This window comes from Heterodontus francisci, chromosome 27 (assembly GCF_036365525.1).
Source record: "Heterodontus francisci isolate sHetFra1 chromosome 27, sHetFra1.hap1, whole genome shotgun sequence".
In the NCBI taxonomy this organism is placed as follows: Eukaryota; Metazoa; Chordata; class Chondrichthyes; order Heterodontiformes; family Heterodontidae; genus Heterodontus; species Heterodontus francisci.
This window is the reverse complement of record NC_090397.1, coordinates 12,067,201-12,094,748: the sequence shown is the minus strand read 5'-3', so window position 1 is coordinate 12,094,748 and position 27,548 is coordinate 12,067,201. Positions and strand designations below refer to the sequence as shown.

The window sequence follows — 27,548 nt, the reverse complement described above, 5'->3', positions numbered from 1 at the left end:
GGTGGCAGGACTATATCTCCAACACAGAAGTCCTTGAAGCGGCCAACACCCCCAGCTTATACACACTACTGAGTCAGCGGCGCTTGAGATGGCTTGGCCATGTGAGCCGCATGGAAGATGGCAGGATCCCCAAAGACACATTGTACAGCGAGCTCGCCACTGGTATCAGACCCACCGGCCGTCCATGTCTCCGTTATAAAGACGTCTGCAAACGTGACATGAAATCGTGTGACATTGATCACAAGTCGTGGGAGTCAGTTGCCAGCATTCGCCAGAGCTGGCGGGCAGCCATAAAGACAGGGCTAAATTGTGGCGAGTCGAAGAGACTTAGTAGTTGGCAGGAAAAAAGACAGAGGCGCAAGGGGAGAGCCAACTGTGCAACAGCCCCAACAAACAAATTTCTCTGCAGCACCTGTGGAAGAGCCCGTCACTCCAGAATTGGCCTTTATAGCCACTCCAGGCGCTGCTTCACAAACCACTGACCACCTCCAGGCGCGTATCCATTGTCTCTCGAGATAAGGAGGCCCAAAAGAAAGAAGAAATGTCACATATTACTTAAGAGATAAGAATCCAAATGGGGTAGAGCAGCAAATACACAAATTGTTATAAGTAGCAACACAAGTTCATAAGGCCTTTAAAAGTAAACCAAGCACTAGGGGCTTATTTCTAGAGGGATAGAACTAAAAAGTAGAGAAGTTATGCTGAACATGTATCAAACTTTGGTTAAGCCATGCTTAGATTTTGATTAAGTAGACAGAGTTTCCAATCGTGGGGAAGAGCAAAATTAGAGGCCATCGAAATAAGAGAGTCACCAAGAAATCAAATAGGGAATTCAGAAGAAACTTCTTTACCCAGAGTGGTGGGAACATGGAACTCACTACTAGAGAGTGGTTGAAGCAAATAGTGTAGATGCATTTAAGGGGAGGCTTGATAAGCATATGAGGAAGAAAGGAATAGAGGGTTATGCTGATAGAGATAGATGAAGAAAGAAGGGAGGAGGCTACATTGGAGCATAAACGCCGACATGAACTGGTTGAGCTGAGTGGCCTGTTTCTGTGCTATATATTCTATGAATTCAAGCAATAAGGTGCAGTGCACTTTTAATAAGTCAATATCACAATTATGTTGATATAGCTGTCAAAATTCATTTGCACACTTCTCCTGTCAACCTTTCCCATTATACATTCAATGTCCACATTTATAATCGAAATTGCCTTTGCCAGGCCATAATCACACCCTCCTGCCAGTGGAGGCACTGCAACAGTAAGCTGTAATTACACCCCGACAAGCTTACATAGGAAATTCCTATTATAAATGTGGACGTTTGGATTTATAATGGAAATATAAAAATAAGGACAGGATGTCTATCTTTAAAATAAGGTCAGGATTTCCTTTGGAGACCCTGGTCCAATTAACCTCAGTTTCTAAGCCCATTTCACCTGATGACTACATTTGGTCTCAATTCCCCATGTTCAACACTGTGGGAGATGGATTTGTGTACTAAAACCAACTGTAATAGCATCTGGGCAAATAAATGGAATGCAGGTACAGATCAGCCACGATCTAACTGAATGGTGGAACAGGCTTGAGGCACTGAATAGCTTCCTCTTGCTCCTTGATCTGCATTGTAAAATTTCTTCAGTTACGTTATTGTAAGTCGAGTTTAACAATATGCCTCCATTGGTCATGTGATGTAAATTCAGCTTGAAAAACTGAATTAATAGCAGTGATGAAAAAGAATGATGCAAATGCACAGAATTTCATTTAATTAAAAACTTGCAAATAGAATTAAGAAACTACATATTTTTTCTAAACTACTCCAGCTTCACAGTAATGACTGAACACAACACTGAAAGCTCCACTTCCAGCATGAGACAGCCGAGTGGAGATTAGTGCTAATTTCTACAGCACACATTCATATGTCCCTGTGACATACACTGAAATTGAACATATCACATGGCAATATGAACTACAGTTTGCAACCGGACTTGTGGCTCAATCCTGGCAATTTCTGAAAGACATGATGCGCTTCAATACTTCGACTACTCTACTTACAGGAGCACTGTTCAAGGTCAGTTTCACGGTGTGATTGAATTGGTCAATTAAGATCTTAGGCTTTCCTGTTGTAGTTTACAAGGTCATCTTCACCTCTACAGGGATGCTGTTTCCCATCCATTAAAACCATAAATCTGTCTGTTAATCTCCCTCTAACAACACTTTACTTTAAAAGTTGACATGTTCAACATCCTGTCGATAAATATCCCAGTAATGAGAAAAGGAGGCCATTTCGCACATTGTGCCTCTTTGAAAGAGCTATCCAATTAGTCTCACTCTCCTGCTCTTACCCCTTTGCCTTGCAGTTTTTTTTTCTCTTTTAAAGTACTTCATTAAAGTGTTATTGAAAGGACACAGAGGTCTTGTTTGAAAATAATACTTGCTGGAAGTCACCTGTCTTCAGATAAATACCCAGCAGGGTCTTTTTGACTTGGGGGAGATGTTTACAGAGAAGTGACAGGTCAAGATTTATAGGAGTCAGGAGGTGTGACTCTTGAGGTATTGTTTTTGGCTTTGCTTTGGACAGTGTGTTGGGGTGTGAACTGTTTTGAAGACAGTTGGAGAAAACCAGCCAAGAGAACAGTCACCATCAGCTCATCCTCTTCCATCTCTTTGAGAGCTTTCTGAGAATCAAGTGTAAGAAATAGAGAAGCTGATGCTACATTTCTCCAGAAAAGTCTGCCAGAAACCCGTTGCCGCATTTTTCCTGGCAAACTGATCTTCAACACGCCTGCAAATAACTGTTCTAGAAAGATCCCAGTGGCAGCCAAACCAAAAAGAGACACCTGACATCTTTCCATATCTTCCCTTTTTTCTTCAAGAATTATCAAGTATTTAGCCAAAGTATTTTTTTTGTCTTTTTTTTGTAACAAATCTCTAAAGAGAAATTCTTTATTTTTCAGTTCACCGGTGTGTGGGTGTGCGGCTAAGATAAAAGGGAATTCTCATATTTCAATCTGTGTTAATGCTTTGTTTCGTTACTGGTTAAGTCTTGTTTTATAATAAACTGAATTTTGTTGTTTATTCAAGAAACCTGGTTGGTGTACGTTGTTCTGGGATAAAGAGTAGAGTCTATGATTGACCGCATCAGTAACTGGGTAAACATTTAAATATATGTTGTGGCCTGTGCAGAAGTGGAATTAGAAAAGTCAGTGCACTCCTCCCACCTCAGTCGTAACACAGCCAATGAGTGAATAAATGAATGATGTCTATACTGCACCTGTAAGTCAAGCTGGGTCATCTTCTCCTTGGTTTCACCAAGCTGATTGGTGAGTTCACTAATAGTAGACTCAAGGGAGCGAGCTCGGTCTTCAGCAGCACGCAGCTGAGATTTCTGCTCCTGCATTTGCTTGTGTAAATTCTCTTGTGCTTGGTTGTGACTCTCCGTTTGATTTTTCAGCTTCTCAGTCAACTGAGCAACCTAATGTTTCGATATAGAGAGCAATCACCAGCATAGAATTAACATTCACAAGGTTACAGCCACATCAGCGGAGGTAAATGTAACACTATAGTGTAAGGAAAAAGTTAATCAGACTGTCCTGAAGTCTATTAATGTTATACTGCTTTCAATCTCTCTTTATATTGTAGTAATGCTAACCTTTAGCCTTTGCCTGTTAAGCAGGTAGGTCAAGTCAATGTAAAGTACTGGGCTGATGGACCGGGGCTGACCCTGAGGCAATGGCAATAAGACTTTAAGACACTGCCCACTAATTACAGTGTGGGAAAATAGTTATTGCTGCAGAGGAAAACATCTGGGCACACATCATCCTTTTAACTGGTATGAATGATACAGAAGCAAAAACTGACTTATAATTCAAGATTTTCTAATAGCAATGGTATGGAAAAGTTAACTCATCGATAAGATAGTGATGGAGTTATACTTGTTAGCATAATGGAAAAAGAGCTTTTTAAGGAAAACTAAAGTTATTAATAAGGGATAAGTCAATTAACTCTCCTTATATGGAGTTACAGAAAGATGCAATGCAGAATTGTGTGGATTATGTGGAGGGAGTAAGAGAGATGTATAAAAATTGGGTGGTTGTGCACTGGCCAGTGTGGGATTGGGGCAGACTGGCAAGCGTGGAGAAGCTAAAAGTGGCCTCAGCATCCCCTGAGCTAGAGAGGGACAAACGCTACTGATCACAGCCCAGTGACTCCTGCCATTGAGAATCTCACATGAGCAGGACTGGGAACAGCTGCATCATTCTCAATCTCCTCACAGGCAACACACTCAGTCTAGATTCACACAAAGAACAGCCATTTGGGAAGGAGGCCAGCTCCTTAGAGATGTACTTCTGTTGATTCTCACTGGTGAAATTGGACACAAATGGGACTTCATTCGGCGCAGAGATAATGGGCCAAGTGGCCTCTTTCTGTGCTGTAAACTTTCTATGATTCAAACTGAATATTTGGCAGGGTAAACAGTGCATGGCAAAAGCGACTCTGCCTGTTGTGTGTCTCTGCCCATGTCCAATCTCACCCCCAATGCCTTCAGGAAAAAGGGGGGGGGGGGATGGAAACTACCACTTTAATATACATGACATGTTATTGTTCATTTGAAGAATATTTCTGGAAATAATTCTGATCATGTTTGTCTGCTCTATCAAAATAGCTTGCTTGCCTACTACAATAATGCTGCCTCCAAATCTACACAACGTTAATGGGTTTCATCAGCACTGGTACAGTGACATACAAGCATCACATATAAATGTCAAAGTGAGAGTGTGGACTGGTGTACCTGGTCTTGCAGGGCATGGTTCTTCTCCTGCAGTTGATTCACAATGGCCACTTCGCCCTTGCCATCTTGAATTTTACTGAAAAGCTCCTCCCGCTCAGTTTCAAGCTGCACCATGCTGTCTTTACTCTTCTGCAGCAGAGCCTCCAGATTCTGAATCTTCTGGTCTTTGTCCCCGATCTGGCGCAGCACTTGTTCCAGATCATTCTAAAACAAAATATGTCAGAAATGACAAACTCTGCTAAAGGTAGGCAGTTCAAACCAAAAACACCATACCTTTTGACACTGCAAATACTCAGCTGTACATCCTGTTCCAAAATCAAGAAAGACATCAATTGTTGTGGGTATTTTACCTGTGGATCGAGACTTTACTAAAATCACTGCAGACCCCATAAAGGTCATAAACAAAGAAGCTGAACGCCAATATATTTGAATGCCCTGCATTTTCTGTGTGTTTTTAAAAAATAAATGGCATATACCTAACCCAGTTTCTTCAGATCACCAGACACAGCATGAAAAGGCTAGTCTTAAAAAGGCTTGCATTTCTATACTGCCTTTTAAAACCACAGTATGTCACAAAGCACTTCACAGCCAATGAAGTAATTCTGAAATGTAGTCAATGTTGTAATGTAGGAAACATGGCAGCTAACTTTGTGCACAGCAAGCTCCCATAAACAGCAATCTAATAATGACCAGTTCATCTGTTATTAAGTGGTGTGTGGGTTGAGAAATATTAGCCAGCGCATCATGGATAACTCCCCTGCTCTTCTTCAAAGTAGTGCCATGGGATCTTTTACGTTCGCCTGAGAAGAGAGACAGGGCCTTGGTTTAATGTCGCATCTGAAAGACAGCACCTTCAACAGTGCAGCACTCCCTCAGTTCTGGGCTGGGGTATCAGTCTGGATCTTGTGCTCAAATCTACAAACAAGATGCATTGCAGCAACTCACCAAAGCTCCTTCAGCGGCACCTCCCAAACCCACAACGTCTGCCACCTAGAAGGACTAGGGCAGCCGGTGCATGGGAACACCGCCACCGCCAAGTTCCACACCAACCTGATTTGGAAATGTAATCACTGTTCCTTCACTATTGCTGGATCAGAAGCCTGGCATTCCCTATCTAAAAGCACAGTCGGAGCACCTTCACAGGAACTTCAGCGGTTGAAGACAGTGGCTCACCATGACCTTCAAAAGGGGAACCAGGGACGGGCAACAAATGCTGGCCTTGCCAGTGACACTCAAATCTTGAGATTGATTTTTTTAAAATCTAACTGTACAATTACTCCCCCATGTGGAGCCTGTTAACTGACTCAACATAGACTGAGTCGAATACCTGTGTTTCCCTCAGCTGGGACGTGGTCTTCTGCTGGCCAGTCTGTAGCTCCTGGTGCTGTTGTCTTAGTTTGTCCAACTGATGCTGTACTTCAGTCATGGCAGTTGTACTTTCCTTTACCTGAAACAAGCCCAATATATATTTTAAAAAACACTACAAAAATCATTCAGGAGGGCACTGGCCTCCAAAACAGCAATAAGAATACTTGACCATTGTGCGTCTGAAGGCTCATACTGCAGCAGATAATCAGGGCCTTCAGCTTCTTCCAGAAACGGTTATAAACTGGGAATTATGGCACAGATCAGCAATGCAACATCCCATCATATTTAGGTTCTTTCTGTAGGGTCTAGGCCTGTATAAACAACCTCCCCTTCTCCTCCCCCTCCCCAGGGGTGCAAGGAGCCACAAAGCCAACATCCAATAGCCGATCCTCTCAGGATCATTAAACAATAAGGATATCTTGGCTGACACTCCTCTCCTGTACATTGGTCGACATATTGGAGAAGCTCTCCAGACTACATAGGTTGCCAGCAAACTGGGTCAAAGCAGAGGTTGCTGTAGGCATCAATTGTACTGTACAAGTATTTGCTCAGCATCTACTGGTCACAGCTGAGGACTGAAATGACTCACTGCAATTTTAAAGCTACAACTTGGCACAGGTCAAATATCATTTGAAATATATCCAGGGGCAAAGTTCACTGACAAAGATACAGACAAAAGCTGCACCATATGCTTTACTTTACAGAGCAACATCAGTAAGACTGAGGCTGAAGAAATAAGTGAGAGCAGGATTGATCACAGCTGTTCACAGAACATGGGACGAGAGATTTGGGTAGAAGGATCCCAACACTATTACAGGCCACACAGTGGGTAGGAGGAGGATTTTAACACCATTACAGAACAGTCATTGAAGATTTCCCGTGTGGAAATGCCCGTTTTTAGTATGTGGAAAATGTATGAAAATGATTGCTTTGTTTGTTCTTGCTTTAGCCAATGGGCTGATCAATATATAATGTGCCAAAATAGTTCATGCTTGCACTTGGATTTCTACAGACTCAAGATAAAAGTAACTATTTTGCAAATTGTTTCACAACTAAATAAATAATTTCTTTAGCAATTCACGTTGAAATTACTTCAAATACATGTTATACACAAACAGCTTAAAGAGTGTCTCATATGAAATCTAGCAATTGATAGACCATACATGAAAAGGAAGGAATGAAAAAGGTACATCTCTATAGCACCTTCCATGAGCTCAGGACATTCCATAAGTGCTTCCCAGCCGAAGAGTTGTGGTTTTGTAGACAAACGCAGCACAGAGCAAATTCCCGCAAACACTAATAAGACAATCAAATTTCAAGTGTGAAAGCACTTTAAGCTGCCACTATGGTTTACCATGTTTTTGAAACATTTTAAGCTCAAGAGCAAAATAAATGGCTTATTGAAAGGTGGTAGAAATATTTGCAAGTTGGTTATTTTTATCTCTAATCTATTGAATTACTGAAGCTAACAGGAAATATTTTGTTAATGAGGATACTGACTAATGAATCGCCACTTAATCTTTTTTTTTAAGTGATGTTGGTTAAGGGATAAATACTGACCAGTCCACCAGGAAGAACCTCCCCACTCCTCCACCCCCTCGGTTCTTCTTCGAAACAGTGGCATGGGATCTTTTATGTCCACCCAAGGAGGCAGATGGGGCCTTGGTTTAACGTCTGATCTGCAGGACGCACTTCAAGAGTGCGGCACTCCCTCAGTACTGCACTGGAGTGCCAGCTTACAAAGTTTGCTTGAGCCTTTGGCGTGGGGCTTGAACCCTTGATCTTCTGACTCAGAAGTGAAGTGAATAGTAGGACTGAAGGAGGGTAGAGAGAGTGGGAGGGTCAAGGTCATGGGCAGATAAAAGTGAAGAACAAGATGATTAAACTTGAGACGTTCTTGGACCAGGAGCTAATGTAAGAAGAGGTGGAAGTGGGTGCCATTCATGATGGCGAGGACGTAGGGTTAAATACTGAGCCAGTTAAATACTTAACCCGTTGAGATTACAACTCATTCCCACTACAAACTGCATAATCTTGTCAATGACTCCACCATGAATAAGCAGTGGTGTTTTCGGTTCTGCTGAGTGCAAGAAGCTGTTTAACCCATGCAGAGCTGAGAAGAGGAGTCAACTGTAGGCACAATCCACATGCACTCCTTACCTGTTCCTCAGTGCGGGAGAGTTTGAGCTGCAGATCAGCCACTTGCTGTTCCTTGTCCTTCAACTTCTCGCCAGACAACTGCCTTTGCTCCTTCAACCTGCCCTGTACTTCACCAAGCTGCCTCTCAGTCTCCAGAAGCTTCGCATGGAGCTATCAAGAAGACGAGTTCAATGAGCATGTCAGGTTACTGTGAGCAGGCACGCGGCCATCCAACCACATCAAGAACTGACTCCTTATACGACTAGATATTCAGCATAAATCTATTACATTACTACAAAATATAGGCTGGAGTTTTCAATTTGGGTGCAATCGGTGAAACGAGCACAATTAGTGGGTGTTCCCAATAGTGATTAATTCACCACGTGGGCATGGCCTGCTTCTCGCACCAAGTTTTTAAATCTGCTGCAAAAGATTGCATTAACTCAAGTTGCACTGTATGTAATTTGCACTCAAAATTCATTACAGCCGTGAAGTACATTTGAACGGTAGTCACTTTTCTACAGAAAGAAATGCAACAGGCAATTCGTACACAGCAAGATCCCACGAACAGAGCCCGAGTTTGACCCAATAATAATATACCCAACTATCACACTTGTATTTAAAATGTACTCTCTCACACTGTTTCTTCAAACAGCCTCCGCACCCAACACTCCACCAGTGTTTAATCCATCACATCTAATAACAGATGAGGAAGGCCATTTTGTAATTTGTCTTCACTGCTCTATCTGGAAGTATATCCCCACACGCTGATCCCTTTGTGTGAAGAATTTCCTAATATTAGTCTCTGTTTTGCTTCTAGTTGGAACCTGTCCTATTCTCTCAGCTTAACGCTCTCACCTTACCCTTGCATTCCTTTTAACTAACTGATGGACCTCCATTAGATCATCTCTCACACACCTCGATACACTATTATCCAGCTTTTCCCTCATCCATTACATTCTGCAACTTTCTGCTCTTCTTCAGAACTGAGAGGTTACTGCCATCAGGAAAGACTAAAAAGGCTAAGGCTCTTATCTCTAGAAAAATGAAAGCAGAGGAGTGACTTGACAGGTCTTTTAAAGATTATGAAAAGTTTCGATAGGGCAGCTGTCAGGAGGACGTGTCCACTTGTGGAGGAGTTACTAACTAGGGGGCCATAAATACAAGACAATCACTAATAAATCCAATAGGGAATTCAGCAAAATCCTCTTTACCCAGAGAGTGGCGAGAATGTGGAACTCACTACCACATGGAGCTTGCTGGAGTTAATGGCATAGATGCATTCAAGGAGAAGTTAGATAAACAACTGAGAGAGAAAGGGACTGGAAGGATATGCTGATAGGCTGAGATGAAGAAAGAGAGGAGGTTCACATGGAGCATAAACACTGGAATAGACCTGTTGGGCCGAACGGCCGGTCTTTGTTCTGTACATTCTATCCAATTTTATCCAATTCACAACTAAATGTACTTGCAAGCTTGGATACACTGCCTTACATTACAAACATCAGATTCTTTATATGTACAAGTCCCAGCATTAACCTCTCTCAGGCACTGTAACTGCCTGCCAATCCAAGAATGCCTCTTCTAACTGAATCTCTAAAACATCTCCAATTGAATTCACATTCAGGTCACAAGGCTCCATCCAGTTCCCTATCCTCGATTACAGGGACCAACGTCCTGGACAGAACCTTAGCAAAAGCCTTCTCTAAGATCTCTGTGCTCGACATCCAATGATATCCTATATACTATGCAACTGACTGTCAAAAGATCTCCACTATTGAGCCAGATGAGACTTATTTCTAGCAAAAACAACAGTAACTCTCCTTGTCCAGCTTATATTTTCACAAGTGCCCACTTACTCTGCTCACAGTAACGGATGCTAGCAATTTACACGCTACCAACATTAAGCTCTGAAACACTCTGCCTGAAAGTCTGGTGAAAGCAGATTCAATAGTAACTTTGACAATGGAATCGAATACTTGAAAAGGAAAAATTGCAGTCTTATGGGGGGGAAGAGAAACAGGAGAGTGCGACTAATTGGATAGCCCTATCAAAGAACTGGCACAGACATAATGGGCCAAATGGCCTCCTTCCGTGCTGTATGCTATGATTTGGAAGTAAAGAACTCCATTAACACAAAGTTCAGAGATCCCAACACTATGTCACTCATCTCCGAAGAGCCACTGGGGCTGAGGGGCTACCTCAACACTAGAGAATCCACAGTGGTAACCCAGCAGGGTCTTAATCTCTCTGCTGCAAACTGTACTATTACTATTGTTATATATCAAAGCAAAACAAGGTCTACAATGATAGCTGACACTGCCTTTCAGACACGAGGGAAGGGAATTCCTGGGACAATGTTTAATTTGCAGTTGTCCCCCAGCCTACCCTGCCCCCCGCAGAGAAAAGTTTTTAAATTAGTACAGTAAAACAACATTCTTGTCATTATTTGTTTCCTCTGGTGGGGAACAAACAACCAGGGGGCAAAAACTTAAAATTAGAGATAGGCCATTCAGAAGCGAGATCAGGAAGGACTTTTTAAACATAGTATTTACAGCACAGAAACTGGCCACTCAACCCAACAGATCTATGCTGGTGTTTCTCACACAAAGGGTAACAGAAATCTGTAATTCTCTCCCCAAAAGACTGTAGATGTTGGGGAACAATTGGAACTTTCAAGACTGAGGTCGATGGATTATTAGGTAAGGGTATCAAGAGATACAGAATAAAGGTGGGTAAATGGAGAGGAAGTGCAGACCAGCCTTGAGCTAACTGAATGATGTAGCAGGTTCGGAAGGCTGAATGACCGATTCACGTTCCTAATGTCTCTATTATGAAGCAAACATCCGACTTAAATTTCAAGCACCGAAGTGCAGAAAAACCTTTGAAACACCAGTGCAGCATTGGAAATTTCACAGTCACTGCCATTGATATGTAGCACCTCACCTGATTCAGCTCATTCTGCAGCTGAACTTTCTGCTGCTCCTTCTCGTCTCTTTGTTGCTGCGTCTGTTTGAACTCAGCCCGAAGCTGGTGGTACTTGGTTTCCACTTCCGATAGCTCTCCCTTCAGTTTCTGGCTAGTATCCCCACTCTGATTTAATTCAGTGTGTGCTCTTTGCATCAATGACTCGGCAGCCGTCAGCTTTGCCTGGAGCTGCTGGTTATCCAGCTCCTTCTCCTGCAGGCTAGTCTGCAAACTCTTCTTGCTTAAAGACTCCTCATTTAGACGATCATGCAGTTGCTGAAACTCAACTTGTTTCTTGGATAGATTTTCTGACAGTTTCTGAAATAATGTGATTACAGATTTTTATTATGGTACCTACAATGTAAATGCAATTACTATTACGTAGTGCCGTGGTTATGTTAGTGGAGTAATAATCCAGAAAACATTAGCTCAAACCCTGCCACAGTGGGGTACATAGAACAGTGGTTATGCTACTGGACTAGCAATCTTGAGACCCAACTAATGATCTGGAGTCACAGAATCAGAGTTATACAGGCCCTTCGGTCCACTGTGTCTGCGCCGGCCAGCAAGTCTATCTATTCTAATCCCATTTTCCAGCACTTGGCCCGTAGCCTTGTATGCTATGAAGTTTCAAGTGCTCATCTAAATACTTCTTAAATGTTGTGAAGGTTCCTGCCTCTACCACTTCTTCAGGCAGCATGTTCCAGATTCCAACCACCCTCTGGGTGAAAACATTTTTCCTCAAATCCCCTCTAAACCTCCTGCCCCTTACATTAAATCTATGCCCCCTGGTTACTGACCCCTCTGCTAAGGGAAAAAGTTTCTTCCTAGCTATCCTATCAATGCCCCTCATAATTTTGCATACCTCAATCAGGTCCCCCCTCAGCTTTCTCTGCTCTAAGGAAAACAACCCTAGCCTAGCCAGTCTCTCTTCATAGCTGAAATGCTTCAGCCCAGGCAATATCCTGGTGAATCTCCTCTGCACCCTCACCGATGCTGAGGAGACATGGGTTCAAATAAATCTGGAATTTTTAAAAATGCTGTACTTGAAGTGGTGTCCATGAGACTAACGGATTGTTGTAAAAACTCATCCAGTTCACTAATAATATCCTTAAGAGAGGAAATCTGCCATTCATACCCAGTCCAGCTGATAGGTGACCCCAGACCCACAGCAATGTGATTGTTAACTGAAGTGGCCGAGCAAGCCTCTCAGTTGTATTCAAGAAGATGGCTTATCATCTCCTTCTTAAGGGCAATTAGGGATATGAATGAAGAAAAGAACAGTTTGAGACTCTGAATTCAGTTTATGACCTAGAAATAAAAAGCTACCGCGAGTACAAATGAAAACAACGCTGTTGGGTTGTTCTAAAAATCTAACAGGCTCACTAATGTCCTCTAGGGAAGAAAATCTGCCTTCCTGATCTGATCTGGTCTCTTTGTGACTCCAGTCCCAAATCAACGTGGGTGACTCTTAACTGCCGTTTTAAGTTGCCACTCAGTTGTATCAAACAACTAGAGTTCACCATGACCCGCCACCACCATCTCAAGAACAACTATGGATAGGCAATAAATCCAAAGCCCACATCCAGAGAATGAATGAAAAGCAAACTTATGCTGCAAATTGAAATGAAGACTTTAAGCACTTGGAAGTACTGTTCAAAAATATCACCTGATCAAATTTTTATTAATTTGAAAGCATGTCCCCTGATGTCACATGACTGTCAAAATACCAAGTCTACTTTAAACACGGGAGAAAATGTCCAACTTTGACCAAATCAGTCAAGTCCATTAGACAATCATACAGAACAGGAGGCCATTCAACACATTGTGCCTGTGCCAATTCTTGGAAAGACCTTTCCAATTAGTTCTGCTGAACTGCTTTTTCCCCATAGCCATGAAAATTCCTCCTTTTCCTGTATGAATCCAAATCGCTTTTCATAGTCATTAGTGAATCTGCTTCTGCCACCCTTTCAGACAGTGCATTCCAGATCACAACAACTCACTACTTCAGAACAATTTTCACTCCACACCTCCCCCACAACCACCTGGTCCCAGATTTGTTCTTGTCTATCTTAAATCTGCATCCTCTGGTTACTGACCCACTCTACCAAAGCCCCTCATAATTTTGAGCATTACCATACCTCCTCTTAATCTCTTTTGTTCTACAGAGAACAATTTCAGTTTCTCTAATCTCTCCACATAACTGAAGTATCTCATAAGAACATAAGAACTAGGAGCAAGAGTTGGCAATTCAGCCCCTCGAGCCTGCTCCGCCATTCAATATGATCATGGCTGATCTCATCCTGGGTTCTATTCTAGTAAATCTCCTCCGCACCCTCTCCAAGGTCTTGGCTATTCTAATTCATGAAGTCTGGCAGTGAAGGTTAAAACTGGAGCCTACTCTTCACACTTTAATAAGCTTTTATTTATAGAGATACATATTGCAAACTTGTACCTCCTAACCTGACCACCACTGTTTCAGTCTGTTCCTATTTATAGGGGCACAAGTGAATCCCCAGTTAATGCCCATCACTGGATTACAATTAAACACACAATTAACACTGACACCCTTCCTAAAGTGTGGTTTTCAGATCTGGACAACTCCATCCTTTATCACTAATGTCTTATTTGGGGAATGAAAGGGGCTCTAACCCTACCTGCTTAAAAACAAAGATATGCTTTTTGAAGAGTAAAAGGTTTAAATGAAATGTAAGTTTTTAACTTGCTGAAATTATAATCTAAAGTATGCATCAACCCTCACTGATTTTGTTTCAGGTTACCCAGTAACGAGCCTCAGCTTCCAAAACAGATATTTCACACACCTGGTTTTGCTGCTTCATTTCCTCGCACTCCTGCCGGACCTTCCACATCTCCTCGCTATGTGCGGCGTTCTCCTGCTGAATTCTGGCAAGCTCTGCCCTTAGCTCAGTTACAGAGGCCTTGAAGCAACAACAGAATTCTCAAGTTAGTTTTTGTAAAATGTGCAAGGATACTCAGTCACAATAAAAAAAACCCACTGTACTGCTGTTCAAAAAGGTGGAATGTGAATGATGCCAGACAACCAGACTTCTGAATTAAACTGACACAGAAGACTACTTTCACAGATCAGAGTTGAAAATAGGAACAGGAGGAGAATATTCAGCCCCTTGAGCTTGTACAGCCATTCAATTAGATCATGGTTGATCCTTATCTCAACTCGATGAACTACCCACCTTGGTTCCATATCCCTTACCCAACAAAATCTATCAATCTCAGATCAGACATATTTAATTGACCCCCAGCCTCAACAGCTTTCTGGGGAAGAGTGTTCCAGATTGGTCTACCCTTTGTGTGATCAAGTGGTTCCTGTCATCACTTTGAATGGCCTAGCTCTAATTTTAAGGTTATGTGCCCTTGTTCTGAGATTGATAGATTATTAGGGTTGAATGGTCCAATCTTACTCCTATGTGAAATGAAAACAAAGATTTAACCAAGAAAACACTTCATTTTTGCAAAACGTCCAAAGACCATTTTTAAATGGCCTGCAGCAATAACTGATACTCTCCACAAATTAAGTAGTAGCACAGTCCAATGATATCCTAATATAATTATGGCGACTGTGTTTGGCAATCAATTTACTTCCATCCCACCAATCAGAGTCAGACGTCAAGAGCAGACTTCATCGATCAACCCATTTGAACATAAACCACAAGAAATTTCACTCTTCAACTACATTACAAATTCTAAAAATTATTTAATGCAAGTAATTGTTCCTTAGGAAGACCTTAACAAGATTTGGCCCACTGCAGCTTCAGTCTTTAAAATCTAAACCAAGTTAAACTGAAGGAATTGTGTGTTACTGATTTTAACAAGTGTAAAAATTCAGCTTTAAACCAGGGAGTCTTGGAGAGTGACAGTACAGTATTACATTAGAGTATGTCCCAGCCACAATCTTAACATCCATGACTCACCACTTCAGTGGAGAAGAGATAGAAAGTCATCCAAAACTTGCAGCGCGAGGGACTGAATCAGAGCAAACACTTGGCACAACATGTATCCAATGAGAGATTATAAATATTGCACATCATGCTTCATTTCAAGTCAGCTTCAATAAAAAACCATTACTCCCAGCAAATAATTGAAGTAAAGGGCGTATAGATCCACAGGTCACTGAAAGTGGCAACGCAGGTGGATAAGGTAGTCAAGAAGGTATACGGCATGCTTGCCTTCATCGGTCAGGGCATAGAGTATAAAAATAGGCAAGTCATGTTGCAGCTGTACAGAACCTTAGTTAGGCCACACTTAGAATATTGCATGCAATTCTGGTCGCCACACTACCAGAAGGACGTGGAGGCTTTGGAGAGGGTACAGAGGAGGTTTACCAGGATGTTGCCTGGTCTGGAGGGCATTAGCTATGAGGAGAGGTTGGAAAAGCTCGGATTGTTTTCACTGGAACGACGGAGGTGGAGGGGCGACACGATAGAGGTTTACAAAGTTATGAGCGGCATGGACAGAGTGGATAGTCAGAAACTTTTTCCCAGGGTGGAAGAGTCAGTTACTAGGGGACATAGGTTTAAGGTGAGAGGGGCAAAGTTTAGAGGGGATGTGCGAGGCAAGTTTTTTTTTTTTTTTACACAGAAGGTGGTGAGTGCCTGGAACTTGCTGCCAGGGGAGGTGGTGGAAGCAGATACGATAGCGACGTTTAAGAAACATCTTGACAAATATATGAATAGGAAGGGAATAGAGGGATATGGGCCCCGGAAGTGCAGAAGGTGTCAGTTTAGGCAGGCATCAAGATCGGCGTAGGCTTGGAGGGCCGAATGGCCTGTTCCTGTGCTGTACTGTTCTTTGTTCTAAAGACGGGTTTTCAATCAAGTGATGGAAATTTTAAACAAAGTTCCAACATATAAATCCACAGTAAGCCAGGTCTGGCCTTGCAAAAATGACTGAACTACAAACTTCAAACGATTTGCTGTAGCAGGTTTAACAATCAGGAGAGGGTTTCGCTCGAGGGCTAGTGTGAAGATTTACCTCAAGTTTAAGTTTCTCTTCTGATTGCTTCCCCGTGGAGAAAAAGAAAGTGAAGAATGACAGCATGGAAGATGGAGAGAAATTAAACATCACTTTACAAACAACAAAATTACATCGTGACAGCATCAACACTCAAGCCTATTCTTTATTTGATTAATGAAAACTGGAAGGATGTAAATAAGGAAACATGTCAGGCAGGACAATGAAGAACAGCACAGCATCATACTGGCACTAATCTGTCAGATACACCCAACACACATGGTCCAACTGCAACCTAACATGCCCGCGTAGAAACTGGTGAGATCAGGTGCAACCCTGCTTTACATCCCCATTGAAGTCAACAGATGCAGTATCAGGTGGGGCATGAAACCAGCGTTCCAGCCGATTGCATGGGTTTCCCACCCGACAGGTTAGGTTTAATTTGCCCCACAGTATGCACATACACGCAACACACACACACAAGTGTATACAAATGAGCGCTCACATGTGTATATAAAGGCATACACAAATGCACACACAAAATATGCTCATTAAATACCTAATACCAAGTGATGGAGCAGCAAAAAAATGCTCGTTTGAGATTGAGTTGATGTAATTCATTCAATTACTCAGCCAGTTACGAAGAAAGATGAATGGGCGGTATAAGCAGATTCAATAGTAACTTACAGCTCCAGCGACCCGGGTTCAATTCTGGGAACTGCCTGTGTGGAGTTTGCAAGTTCTCCCTGCGTCTGCGTGGGTTTTCGCCGGGTACTCCAGTTTCCTCCCACCACCAAAAGACTTGCAGGTTGATAGGTAAATTGGCCATTATAAATTGCCCCTAGTATAGGTAGGTGGTAGGAAAATATAGGGACAGGTGAGGATGTGGTAGGAATATGGGATTAGTGTAGGATTAGTATAAATGGGTGGTTGATGGTCGGCACAGACTCGGTGGGCCGAAGGGCCCGTTTCAGTGCTGTATCTCTAAATAAAAATTTAAAAAAATAAATATACTTGAAAAGGAACAAAATGCAGGGCTATGGAGAAAAAAAAAAGCAGGGGAGTGAGATTAGTTGGACAGCTCAACTGGAAAGCAAACACAGCCACAATGGGCCGAATGGATCCTTCTGTGCTGTTTGATTTGGAGGCTATTCAGGCGTCAAAGTTTTCACTGAAGAATAACCAAGCAAGTTATAGATCTCCGAAGTTAAAGGCATAGCTTTAACTCCAGTTGATTATTCGGCATTTAACTCTACCAGCTGAATCAGGAGACACTGTCAAACAGGCGTGAACGCGATCTTACCTCCGCTGTGCTACTTTGCACCTTCAGCTGCTCATTTTCATCTTTCAGTTTATCAGATCGCCTCTCCTGCTCAAGACTCATCTGATCCATCAGGGTCTGAACCTGCACCAATTCCTTCTTCAGAACTGACACGTCCTCCAGTCCAGGCCGCTGAAGCTTAGATGCAACCACAACTGCAATTAGGTTTCTGACCAGTGTTATTCCAGGAGCTACAAGCAGCTTCCATTTTATCAACCGCCAATAACACAAACATACCAATTAAACTCTGGGGTTCACATTTACTAAAGACAAGGTGAAGAACTGAACCGGTGGGCCTTTTGTTTCATGCCTTTTACTCTGAAGACTCGCCATTTTCTTCATGGTTCTGCCTGGATATTCCAAAAGAACCTTTTGCAATCCTTAACTTCTGTGTTTCACACATTTTGAAAACAATTCCTGGGATGTAGCTGAAATTTACTGCCTGGCGAGACTGGTGGCCGGGTGGATAAGAGAGAGACCTAGTGAATGAGAGCACAACAAGACTGGCAGGGAGGATAAAACAGTGGCCCCAAGAGCGAGAGCACAGCAAGAACAGCGGGGAGAATAAAAGAACAGCCTCGAGGGAAAGAGCACAGAGACACCGGAAGGGAGGGTAAAAGAGCAGCTAAGAGTGAGAACAGTGGGGAGAATAAAAGAGCGGCCGAGAGAGAGAGAGCATAGCGAGACCGGTGGCAGGGAGGCTAAAAAAGCAGCCGAGAGAGCACAATGAGACCGGTGGGGAGGATAAAAGTGCAGCCAAGAGCGAGAGCACAGTGAAACTGGCGGGAAGGATAAAAGAGAGAGAGCACAGCAAGACCAGCGGGGAGGCTCTATGGAGGGTTCAGAGTGAAACCACCATGTTCAAAAATAAACTCCAAGTTTGACGTCACATGAAAGCAGGTAAGTGATTGGTTGGTGAGAATTTCTTTTTTTCTCTCTAAAACCAAAAGGGCAGTCTTTCAAATTCGGAGCCAGGAAATCAATAACCTCCTTCAGGGTGGGTATATCAGGGAGTGAATTAATAACATTAGCACCAAGCAGGTATAGAGGGATTAATTAAAATTAATAATTTAAACAAGATCCAAATAAATTCTAAAAGAGGGAATAGTGTTTTTTTTTAACATCACGGATGGGCAGCTGCAACCTGTCGCTTGCAATTCCTGCGCCACGTGGGAACTCCAGGACACTTAATGTGTCTTGGGTGACCACATTTGTAGGAAGTGTCTCCAGCTGCTTCAGCTCGAGCTCAGGATTTTGGAGCTTGAGGGGCAGCTGGAGTCACTGCAAAGCATTCAGGAGTAGGAGAGTTTCCTGGATTGTACGTTCCAGGAGGTGGTTGCCCCACAAGCACTAAGAGTTCAGGATAGTAGTTGTTTGGCCATTCGGAAGACGAGGAAGAGGCAGCAGGTGCAGGAGTCTTCGGGGTGTGTGCCACTGTCAAACCAGTACTCAGCATTGGAGACTGCTGGGAATTATGATAACCTGAAGGAGTGCAGTCCAGACCAGGGCACCAATGGACAAGGGACTGCACTGGAGAGAGCAGTAAATGCAGCAATGCAGTTGTTACAAGAGATTCCGTAGTCAGGGGGACAGACATACATTTCTGTAATCGTCATCGTGAGTCCCGCATGATGTGTTGCCTCCCAAGTACCAGGGTAAAGGACATCATGGAGAGGGTGCAGGATATTCTGCAGGGGTGAGACCCAGAAGTTGTGGTACACTTTGTTATCAATGACATAGAAAGGGCAAGCATTAAGGCCCTACGGTCAGATTTTCAGAAGCTAGGAAGGAATTAAAGAGTAGGACCTCGAGGATAGTAACCTCTGGATTATTCCTAGTGCCGCACAACGAGAGTAGAAATAGTAAGATAAGGAGGATCAATGCATGGTTTGAAGCATGGCACAGGTGGGAGGGCTTCAGATTCCTGGGGCAGAAGGCACCTATTCAAAAGGGATGGGTTGCACATCAACAGGATTGGCAGCCATGTCCCGTGGGGAGGTTCACTAGTGTGGCTGGGGAGGGTTTAATCTAAATTGGTAAGGGGGATGGGGGGGGGGGGGGGGGGCACTGGCATATAGCAGGAAAGAGGAATAAGGTGCATAAAGGAGTGTGTGTTGGACAGTACTAGAGAAGGTAGTAGTTCCATATTAGATAGGAGCAGACTAAGAAGGCTTACAAGGAATTCAAAGACAGGATTACAATGCATGTATGTAAATGTACAAAGTGTGATGAATAAGTTTGGTGAGCTACAAGCACAAATAGCAGTATGGGACTATGATGTAGTGACAACAGAAACATGGCTTAATAATTGAGGGGACTGGGCAATTAATATGCAAGGATATAAAGTGTTGAGAAAAGATGGAGAAGGAAAAGAGCGAGAGCAAGAGAGAAGCAAATCTCCAGGGAAAACACAGATGTGCAAGAACAAGACAAGAAAAAACTGTCCCGATTAATTGATGGTACAAGGACTAGGGGACACAGACTGAAGGCTTTGAATAAGAGATGCAAGGGGGAATGTGAGGAAGAACTTTTTTTTTAAAATAAACACAGCGAGTGGTAATGACCTGGAACTCGCTGCCCACGAGGGTGGTGGAAGAGGAGACAGTCAATGATTTCAAAAGAAAGTTAGATGGGCACTTGAAGGAAATAAACTTGCAGGGCCAGGGGGATATTGAACGGGGCAGTGTGACTGACTGGATTGTTCTGCAGAGAGCCAGAATGGACTTAGTGAGCCAAATGGCCTCCTTCTATGCTGTAACTAAGTCGATGACTAACTACAGAAGGTGACATTGGGGGGGCTTTAATTGCCCAACTATTGATTGGGATAATGTTAGAGTAAAGGGAAAGAAGGGGAGGAATTACTGAAATATGTTCAGGAGAACTTCTTCGATCAGTATGTTCTGGGCCCAATTTGAAAGGAGGCATTGCTGGATCTGGTGCTGGAAAACGAGGTGGGCCAAGTGGCTGTTGGGAAGCACTTGGGTAAGAGCGATCATCGTATCATAACTTTAGACTTGTAATGCAGAGAAGCAAGGAACGATATATGGTAGAACGGATAAATGGGAAAAAGGCAAATTTCCATGCGGGAAGAAGGGATCTAGCCAGGATAAAATGGGACGCAAGACGGACAGGAAAAACTAACACAACAAAGGGGTTATTTTTAAGGGAGAGATGCTTCACATACAGCCTAGGTATGTTCCAATAAGGGTGAAAAGGTAGGGGAACCTAAAACAGAGCTCCTTGGACGACGAGTGAGATAGAGGTTACGATATAACAGAAAAAAAGGTGTACGATGCATGTCAGGCAAATTTGTCAAGTCAGAACAAGGCCAAATACAATAAGTTGAAAGCAGAGGTGAAGAGGAAATAAGATTGGCAAAGAGGGAATATGAGAATAGAATGGCAGTCAACATAAAAGGGAACCAAAAAATCTTCTACCGGCATGTAAGTAGTAAGCAGGTAGTAAGAGGTGAAGTGGAGCCTATTTGGGACAAAGAGGGTGATGTATGCTTACAGGCACAGGGAAAGGCTAATATGCTTAATGAGTACTTTGCAGAAGAGTTTACTAATGAAGAGGAATCTGACAACGTAGCGGTAGAAATGGAGAGTAGAGGCAACGGATAGGGTATATATTGAGGGTGGAGGTCTTAAAAAGGCTGGCTATGCTTAGGGTAGATAAGTCTGTGCGGAGTTTACAAGTTCTCCCTGTGTGGGTTTCCACAGGGTGCTCCGGTTTCCTCCCACAGCCAAAGACTTGCAGGTTGATAGGTAAATTGGCCATTGTAAATTTCTCCTAGTGTAGGTAGGTGGGAGGAGAATTGAGCGAAGGTGGGGATGTGGTAGGAATATGGGATTAGTGTAGGATTAGCATAAATGGGTGGTTGATCTGTGATTCGGCACAGACTCGGTGGGCCGAAGGGCCTGTTTCAGTGCTGTATCTCTAAATAAAATAAATAAAGGGTAGAAGGACAGTCCTAACAACTACAGGCTAGTCGGTTTAACATTAGTATAAAAGCAAAATATTGCAGATGTTAGAAATCTGAAACACAAACAAGAAATGCTGGAAATACTCATCGTTGGAGAGAGAAGCAGAGTTAATGTTTCAGGTCAGTGACCCTTCATCAGAACGGTGAGGTGATGCATTTTGGCAGAACGTTTGATAAGGTGCCACTTAAAAGGCTGGTTAACAAAATTAAGGCGCATAGAATAGGAGGGTCAGTGTCCAGTTGGATTAAAAATTGGCTTAAGGACAAAATAATGGCAAGTCATAATAAATGGTTGTTTTTCAGACTGGAGGATAGTAGACAGTGGTGTTCCACAAGGTTCAATGCTAGACCACTGCTTTTTTTTTTAAACTACATATAAATGACTTGGATCTTGGAATACAGAGTAGAAGCTGAAAATTTGCTGATGATCCCAAACTTAGGGTGGCAAAAAGTGAGGATGATATGAGCCGCCTGCAACAGGACATAAATAGGCTAGAATGGGCAGACAAGTGGCAGATGGAATTTAATACAGACAAGTGTGAAGTGATGCATTTTGGCAGAAGGGATAGGGTGAGGCAATATATACTTAAAGGCACAGGTCTAAAGAGTGAACAGGAACAGAGGGACCTGAGGGTGCACGTGCACCTGTGAAGGTGGCAGGACATATTGAGAGAGTGGTTAGTAAAGCATATGTGATCTTGGGCTTCATAAATAGAGGCCTAGCGTATAAAAGCAGGGAAGCTATGCTGAACCTTTATAAAGTTCTGCTTAGGCCCCAACTAGAGTTCTGCGTCCAGTTCTGGTCACCACACTTGAGGAAGTATGTGAGGGTCCTTGAGAGGGTGCTGAGGAGACTTCCCAGAATGATTCCAGGGATGAGGGATTTAAGTTACAAGGTTAGGTTGGAAAAGTTCGGGTTGTTCTCCTCGGAGCCAAGGAGATTGAGGGGAGCTTTGAAAGCAATGTACAGGATTATGACAGGTTTAGATAAGCTAGACAAAGAAAAATAGTTCCCACTAACTGATGGTACAAAGACAAGGGGACACAGAATAAAGGTTTTGGGGAAGAGATGCAGGGGGAAACGGGAGGAAGCACTTCTTTAGCAGCGAGTGTTAATGACCTGGAACTCGTTGTGCACGAGGTGGGTGGAAGCGGAGAGAATGATTTTAAAAGGAAACTGGATAGGCACTTGAAGGAAATAAACTTGCAGGGCAACGGGGATAGAGCGGGGGAGTGAGAGTGACTTGATCTGCTGACAGCCAGCATGGACTCAAAGAGCTGAGCGGCCTCCTTCTATGCCGTAAATGACTGACTATCGCTGGCTGCACTGAATGCTTTAATGGTCAACCATAGTGTGGGACTGGAGTCACATGTAGGCCAAACCAAGTAGAGGCAGCAGTTTCCCTTCACTGAACAATATCAGCACACCCCTTGGGTTTTTTGCAATAAAACAGCAGCTTTCATGGTCACAATTTCTGATGCCAGTCCAAAAAATATGAAATGAACTTCATTACTTGCCAAGATGGGATTTAAACTCATGACCTCTGTTTCGCTAGTGCAGTTCAAGAACTACCAGACTACTTTGCCTGGAATCTGAAGTAAAACAAAGGGAAGCTGATTCAATAGTAAATTTTAAAAGGGGAATTGGACATACAATTGAAAATGAAACATGTATAAGTCAATGGGGAATGAACAGGGGAGTGGGACTAATTGGATAGTTCTTTCAAAGGGCTGGCACAGGCACAATGGGCCAAATGGTCTCTGTGTGGTAAAATTCAATGACATGTATGTATTATATACACCTAAGCACCGAAAGCACCAGACAAAGACACAGGGAGAGCGGCAGGGGCCCCAATATCCTGCTCGGGGATACCACTGTTTACAACCCGCCAGACTGAAAAACATCTATTCACTAGCACTGTTTGCTGTCCTTTAGCCAATTTCCAATACTTGCTGCTACATTTCCCTTAATCATTTGGGCCTTAATTTGTCTTGAACTTTATACAAAGTTCAAAGCTGTGAAGTGCTTAGCACAAAAGATTAAATGGAACTTTATTAATGGGGGGGTGATTGTAAATTGCCCCTCGTGTAGGTAGGTGGTAGGAGAATTGAGGGAAGTTGGGGATGTGATAGGAAATATGGAATTAATGAAATACGGGATTAATGTAGGATTAGTATAAATGGGTGGCTGATGGTCGGCACAGATTCGGTGGGCCGAAGGGCCTGTTTCAGTGCTGTATCTCTCTAAGATTCTATGTGCTATTTGCATGTGAGGTCAGAGGAGATAATGACATCAAGATCAATAGATGAAAAGAGGGCCAACAGTTGGATGCAGTTGGTTAGGCTTGAGAGGCAGCGAGAAACTGCCTCAGAACAAAATAGTTATAGTTCAGGGCAGGATAAATCTTAAAGGCTTTTTTCGGTAGCTTAAATATTTTAGCTAATTCCTGAGAGAAAGCTACAATTCAAAGCTTGCGTACCAATTCACTTCGGAGTTCTTCAGCCTCGGCCCTTTCTTTTCCCAGCTCTTCCGTTAAGGTTTGCAGTCTCAACTCTGCATGGTCCCTGTGGCTTTTCTCATCGTCAAATTTTACTTTAATATCTGTTAAGGAATGAAGAACATTAACCTACGTAGAACGTGCAGTTGCTTTCAAAAGGGCAGATATTTTGGAATTGATGTGCCTCAATAGCCTAGGATGTCAGCCATGGCTCAGCAGTAGCACTCCTCCCTCTGTCAAAGGTTGAAATCTCACTCCAGGGAGTTGAGCAAATAATCTGGGCTACCCGCCCAATGACGGACTGAGGGAGTGCTGGACTATCAAAGATGCCAACTTCCAGTAGAGACATGAAACTGAGATTCCGTCTGCTCTCTCACGTAGACGCAAAAAAAATCACAGCAGTATTTCAAAGTGGAGCAGGGAAGCTCTCCCGATGTCCTGGCCAATATTTACCCCTCAACCAACATTACAAAAGCATATTATCTGGCCATTATCACATTGCTGTTTGTGGAAGCTTGCTGTGTTCAAATTAGCAGCTGTGATTCCAACATTGCAATAACGACCACATTTCAAAAGTATTTCATTGGCTGTACAGCACTTTGGAGTCTCCCGAGTTGAGAAAGGCGCTATAGAAATGCAAGTTTTTCATTTCACTTGGTCCTTCAGTGGGGGAACCCATACTCACCTACTAATTCAGTCGCTAATGTGGCGGCTTTCTGTTCCAGCAACTCATTCATTTGCTTGGCCTTCATGTTTTCTACCTGGGCATCTTCTAATTGGCACTGGAGGCTCGTTAACTCTAAAGAAATAAGAAAAAACAACAGTTTAAAATGACCCGAAGAAGGGTCACTGACCCGGAACGTTAACTCTGCTTCTCTTTCCACAGATGCTGCCAGACCTGCTGAGTGATTCCAGCATTTCTTGTTTTTGTTTCAGATTTCCAGCATCCGCAGTATTTTGCTTTTATTTTAGTTTAAAATGTTACCTGAGAGTTTCAGATTTACCGCTTGACAAAACTGCAAGAAATAAAATTGAAACAATAGGTACCCACCACTGCACGCACACTTTTCTTTTACAAAAAATTGTCTGGCAGTTAAAAGTTTCATTGCAAACTGTTGGAAACATCGTAAACAGAACTCCAGTTACCTGCAGGGCCAGGGGACATCACTCCACCAGGCTGGGATGCCTGGAAAGAAATGCAGAACGAGTTTACAACTCTGTATTAAACACCTCACATTGTCAATTAAATATAATTCCGCAAGGCAACTCAGTGTTATCCAATATAAAGCTGACTTGGCACAGGCAAGGCTAAGGTGACAACACTGTAACTACATGCAGTAATGTTAGTACAAAACACCTCACAATACAGGTAAATGTGTATGTTTACTTTACAAACATCTACCACCATTCAGTAATCACGTAAGTAAAGTACTCACAATGATCAATAAACACACACACACACTCTGCTTTTCCCCTCACCAGTTTGCCAACAAATGGACGAAACGGTTAAAGGTCACGTGCGACTATGCATTAACAACACAGGCCCTACAAACAGTGTCGACTTCACATTTTTATTGATTAATCAGAAATACAATTAGCCACAACTGGATTCCCAATTAGCCACTGTGGTTAGTGGTTAGCCACTGTGGTTAGTGGCTAATGGATTGGGCAACTTTGCATTAAAAGAACTGTAAACTTTCAAGTATAAGGAATCACAGAATTGTTACAGTGCAGAAGGAAGCCATTTGGCCCATCGTGTCTGCACTGGCTCGCTGAAAGAGCAATTCACCTAGTGTCATTCCCCTGCCGTCTCCCCATAATCCTTCACATTCTTCCTTTTCATGTAACACTCAAATTTCCTTTTGAATGCTTCAATTGAATCTGCCTGCACCCCACTCTCAGGCAGTGCATTCCAGACCTTAAACACTCGCTGTGTGAAATGTTTTTCCTCATGTCACTAATGCTTCTCTTAACAAATACTTTAAATCTGTGCCATTTCATTCGCAATCCTTTCACGAATGGGAACAGTTTCCCCCTATCTACTCTGTCCAGACCCCTCATGATTTTGAATACCTCTATCAAATCACCTCTCAGCTTTCTCTTCAAGGAAAACAGTTCTAACTTCTCCAATCTATCTTCATAACTGAAGTTTCTCATCCCTGGAATTATTCTCGTGAATCTTTTCTGTACTCTCTCCAATGCCCTCATGTCTTTCCTAAAGTGCGACACCCAGAACTGGACGCTATATTCCAGGTGAGGCTAAACTAGTGTCTTATACAAGTTCAACATAACTTCCTTGCTCTTGTACTCTATGCCCCTATTAATAAAGCCCAGGATACTGTACGTTTTATTAAATGCTTTCTCAACCGGTCCTGCCACCTTCAATGACTTATGCACATATACACCCAGGTCCTTCTGCTCCTGCACCCCCTTTACAATTGTACCCTTTATTTTATATTGTCTCTCCATGTTCTTCCTACCAAAATGAATATCTGCAATTATGCAGGCGAGTGAATGACCGCGTACAAAAACAAAACAAGAGCAGCCCTCAGGCTGTGGCAGTAGCATACCCTGCTGCCAATAATGACACCAATGATGAGGTAGACTGGGGAAGCCTAGAAGAAGAGGCATCCAGATATAATAGCGAGGATCCACCCCCATATGAGGGAGCGACTCCCTCGGCACCACAGTTGGAGGAACCTAAGATGACCCCATGATGGAACAGACTAAGACATCCAAAAGGAAAGTAAAGGATGAGAAGTGAGAGGGCAAAGAGGAGGTATGTACATACATAAAAATACTTGTCCTCTTTAGTCCCAGTGAACAACAAATGTTACTTAAAGAAAAGCCCCGCCTTAAGCCTTGTAATGACAATCGGGAATTCTGGACGAAACTTGGGGAAATGCAGGAGTTTCTCTGTATGCACCCAAAGGACACACATGCCTTGATAAAGGCCAAGTGCCCTGGGGGCACATGGAACGAGGAGAATACTGAGACAAACGGGACCTCAACCACTGAGGATGTGGCAGGTAAACACGGGCCTTTAAAGACGAGGTGCAGGATAAATTAGGCAGGGGTGAGTCCAATTTCGGAAATTATTTTACTCCCAAAGGAAGTTAAATAGAGCTAAAGTAAAACTGAAAATGTTGCAACTAACTTCACAGCAGAGCTACTTCAGCCTCATTTCCCCTCCACTTTTCTTACTCTCAACAAAATCTGCAAGTCACTCCCTCTTAAATGCCTCAACTGGTTGAGCTTCAACATCACTTGTAATACAGGCCATACTCAAAATAAGTCTGGGTGAAAGGCTCCTCCTAATTGCTCCCTTATGTCTTCTTGTTACAAGTGGCATAATTCTGCCAGTGACCCTCTCAAACCTTTTTCCAAGTTTGAGTGCTTCTTTCAGATTCTCCCCCAACCCCCGTCAATCTTGGTGACAAGAAAATAAACTTACCGACTCAACGTTACTACAGTTTCAAGCCAACGTTT

The 27,548-nt window shown here is 42.9% G+C and overlaps 1 protein-coding gene across 6 annotated transcripts in view; it reads right to left on the bottom strand.

Moving 5' to 3' along the window:
• eea1 (early endosome antigen 1) overlaps window positions 1–27,548 on the bottom strand; it is a 122,330-nt gene that overhangs the window by 57,639 nt on the left and 37,143 nt on the right. For all 6 annotated transcript variants that reach the window (XM_068058820.1, XM_068058821.1, XM_068058823.1 and 3 more), the window contains 10 exons: window positions 25,206–25,245; window positions 24,745–24,858; window positions 24,042–24,163; window positions 17,559–17,714; window positions 14,089–14,205; window positions 11,246–11,584; window positions 8,321–8,470; window positions 6,120–6,239; window positions 4,793–4,996; window positions 3,275–3,475 (listed from right to left, as the gene is read on the bottom strand). In XM_068058820.1, the coding sequence (XP_067914921.1) occupies window positions 3,275–3,475; window positions 4,793–4,996; window positions 6,120–6,239; window positions 8,321–8,470; window positions 11,246–11,584; window positions 14,089–14,205; window positions 17,559–17,714; window positions 24,042–24,163; window positions 24,745–24,858; window positions 25,206–25,245 (1,563 nt within the window). The remainder of the gene's footprint in view (window positions 1–3,274; window positions 3,476–4,792; window positions 4,997–6,119; window positions 6,240–8,320; window positions 8,471–11,245; window positions 11,585–14,088; window positions 14,206–17,558; window positions 17,715–24,041; window positions 24,164–24,744; window positions 24,859–25,205; window positions 25,246–27,548) is intronic.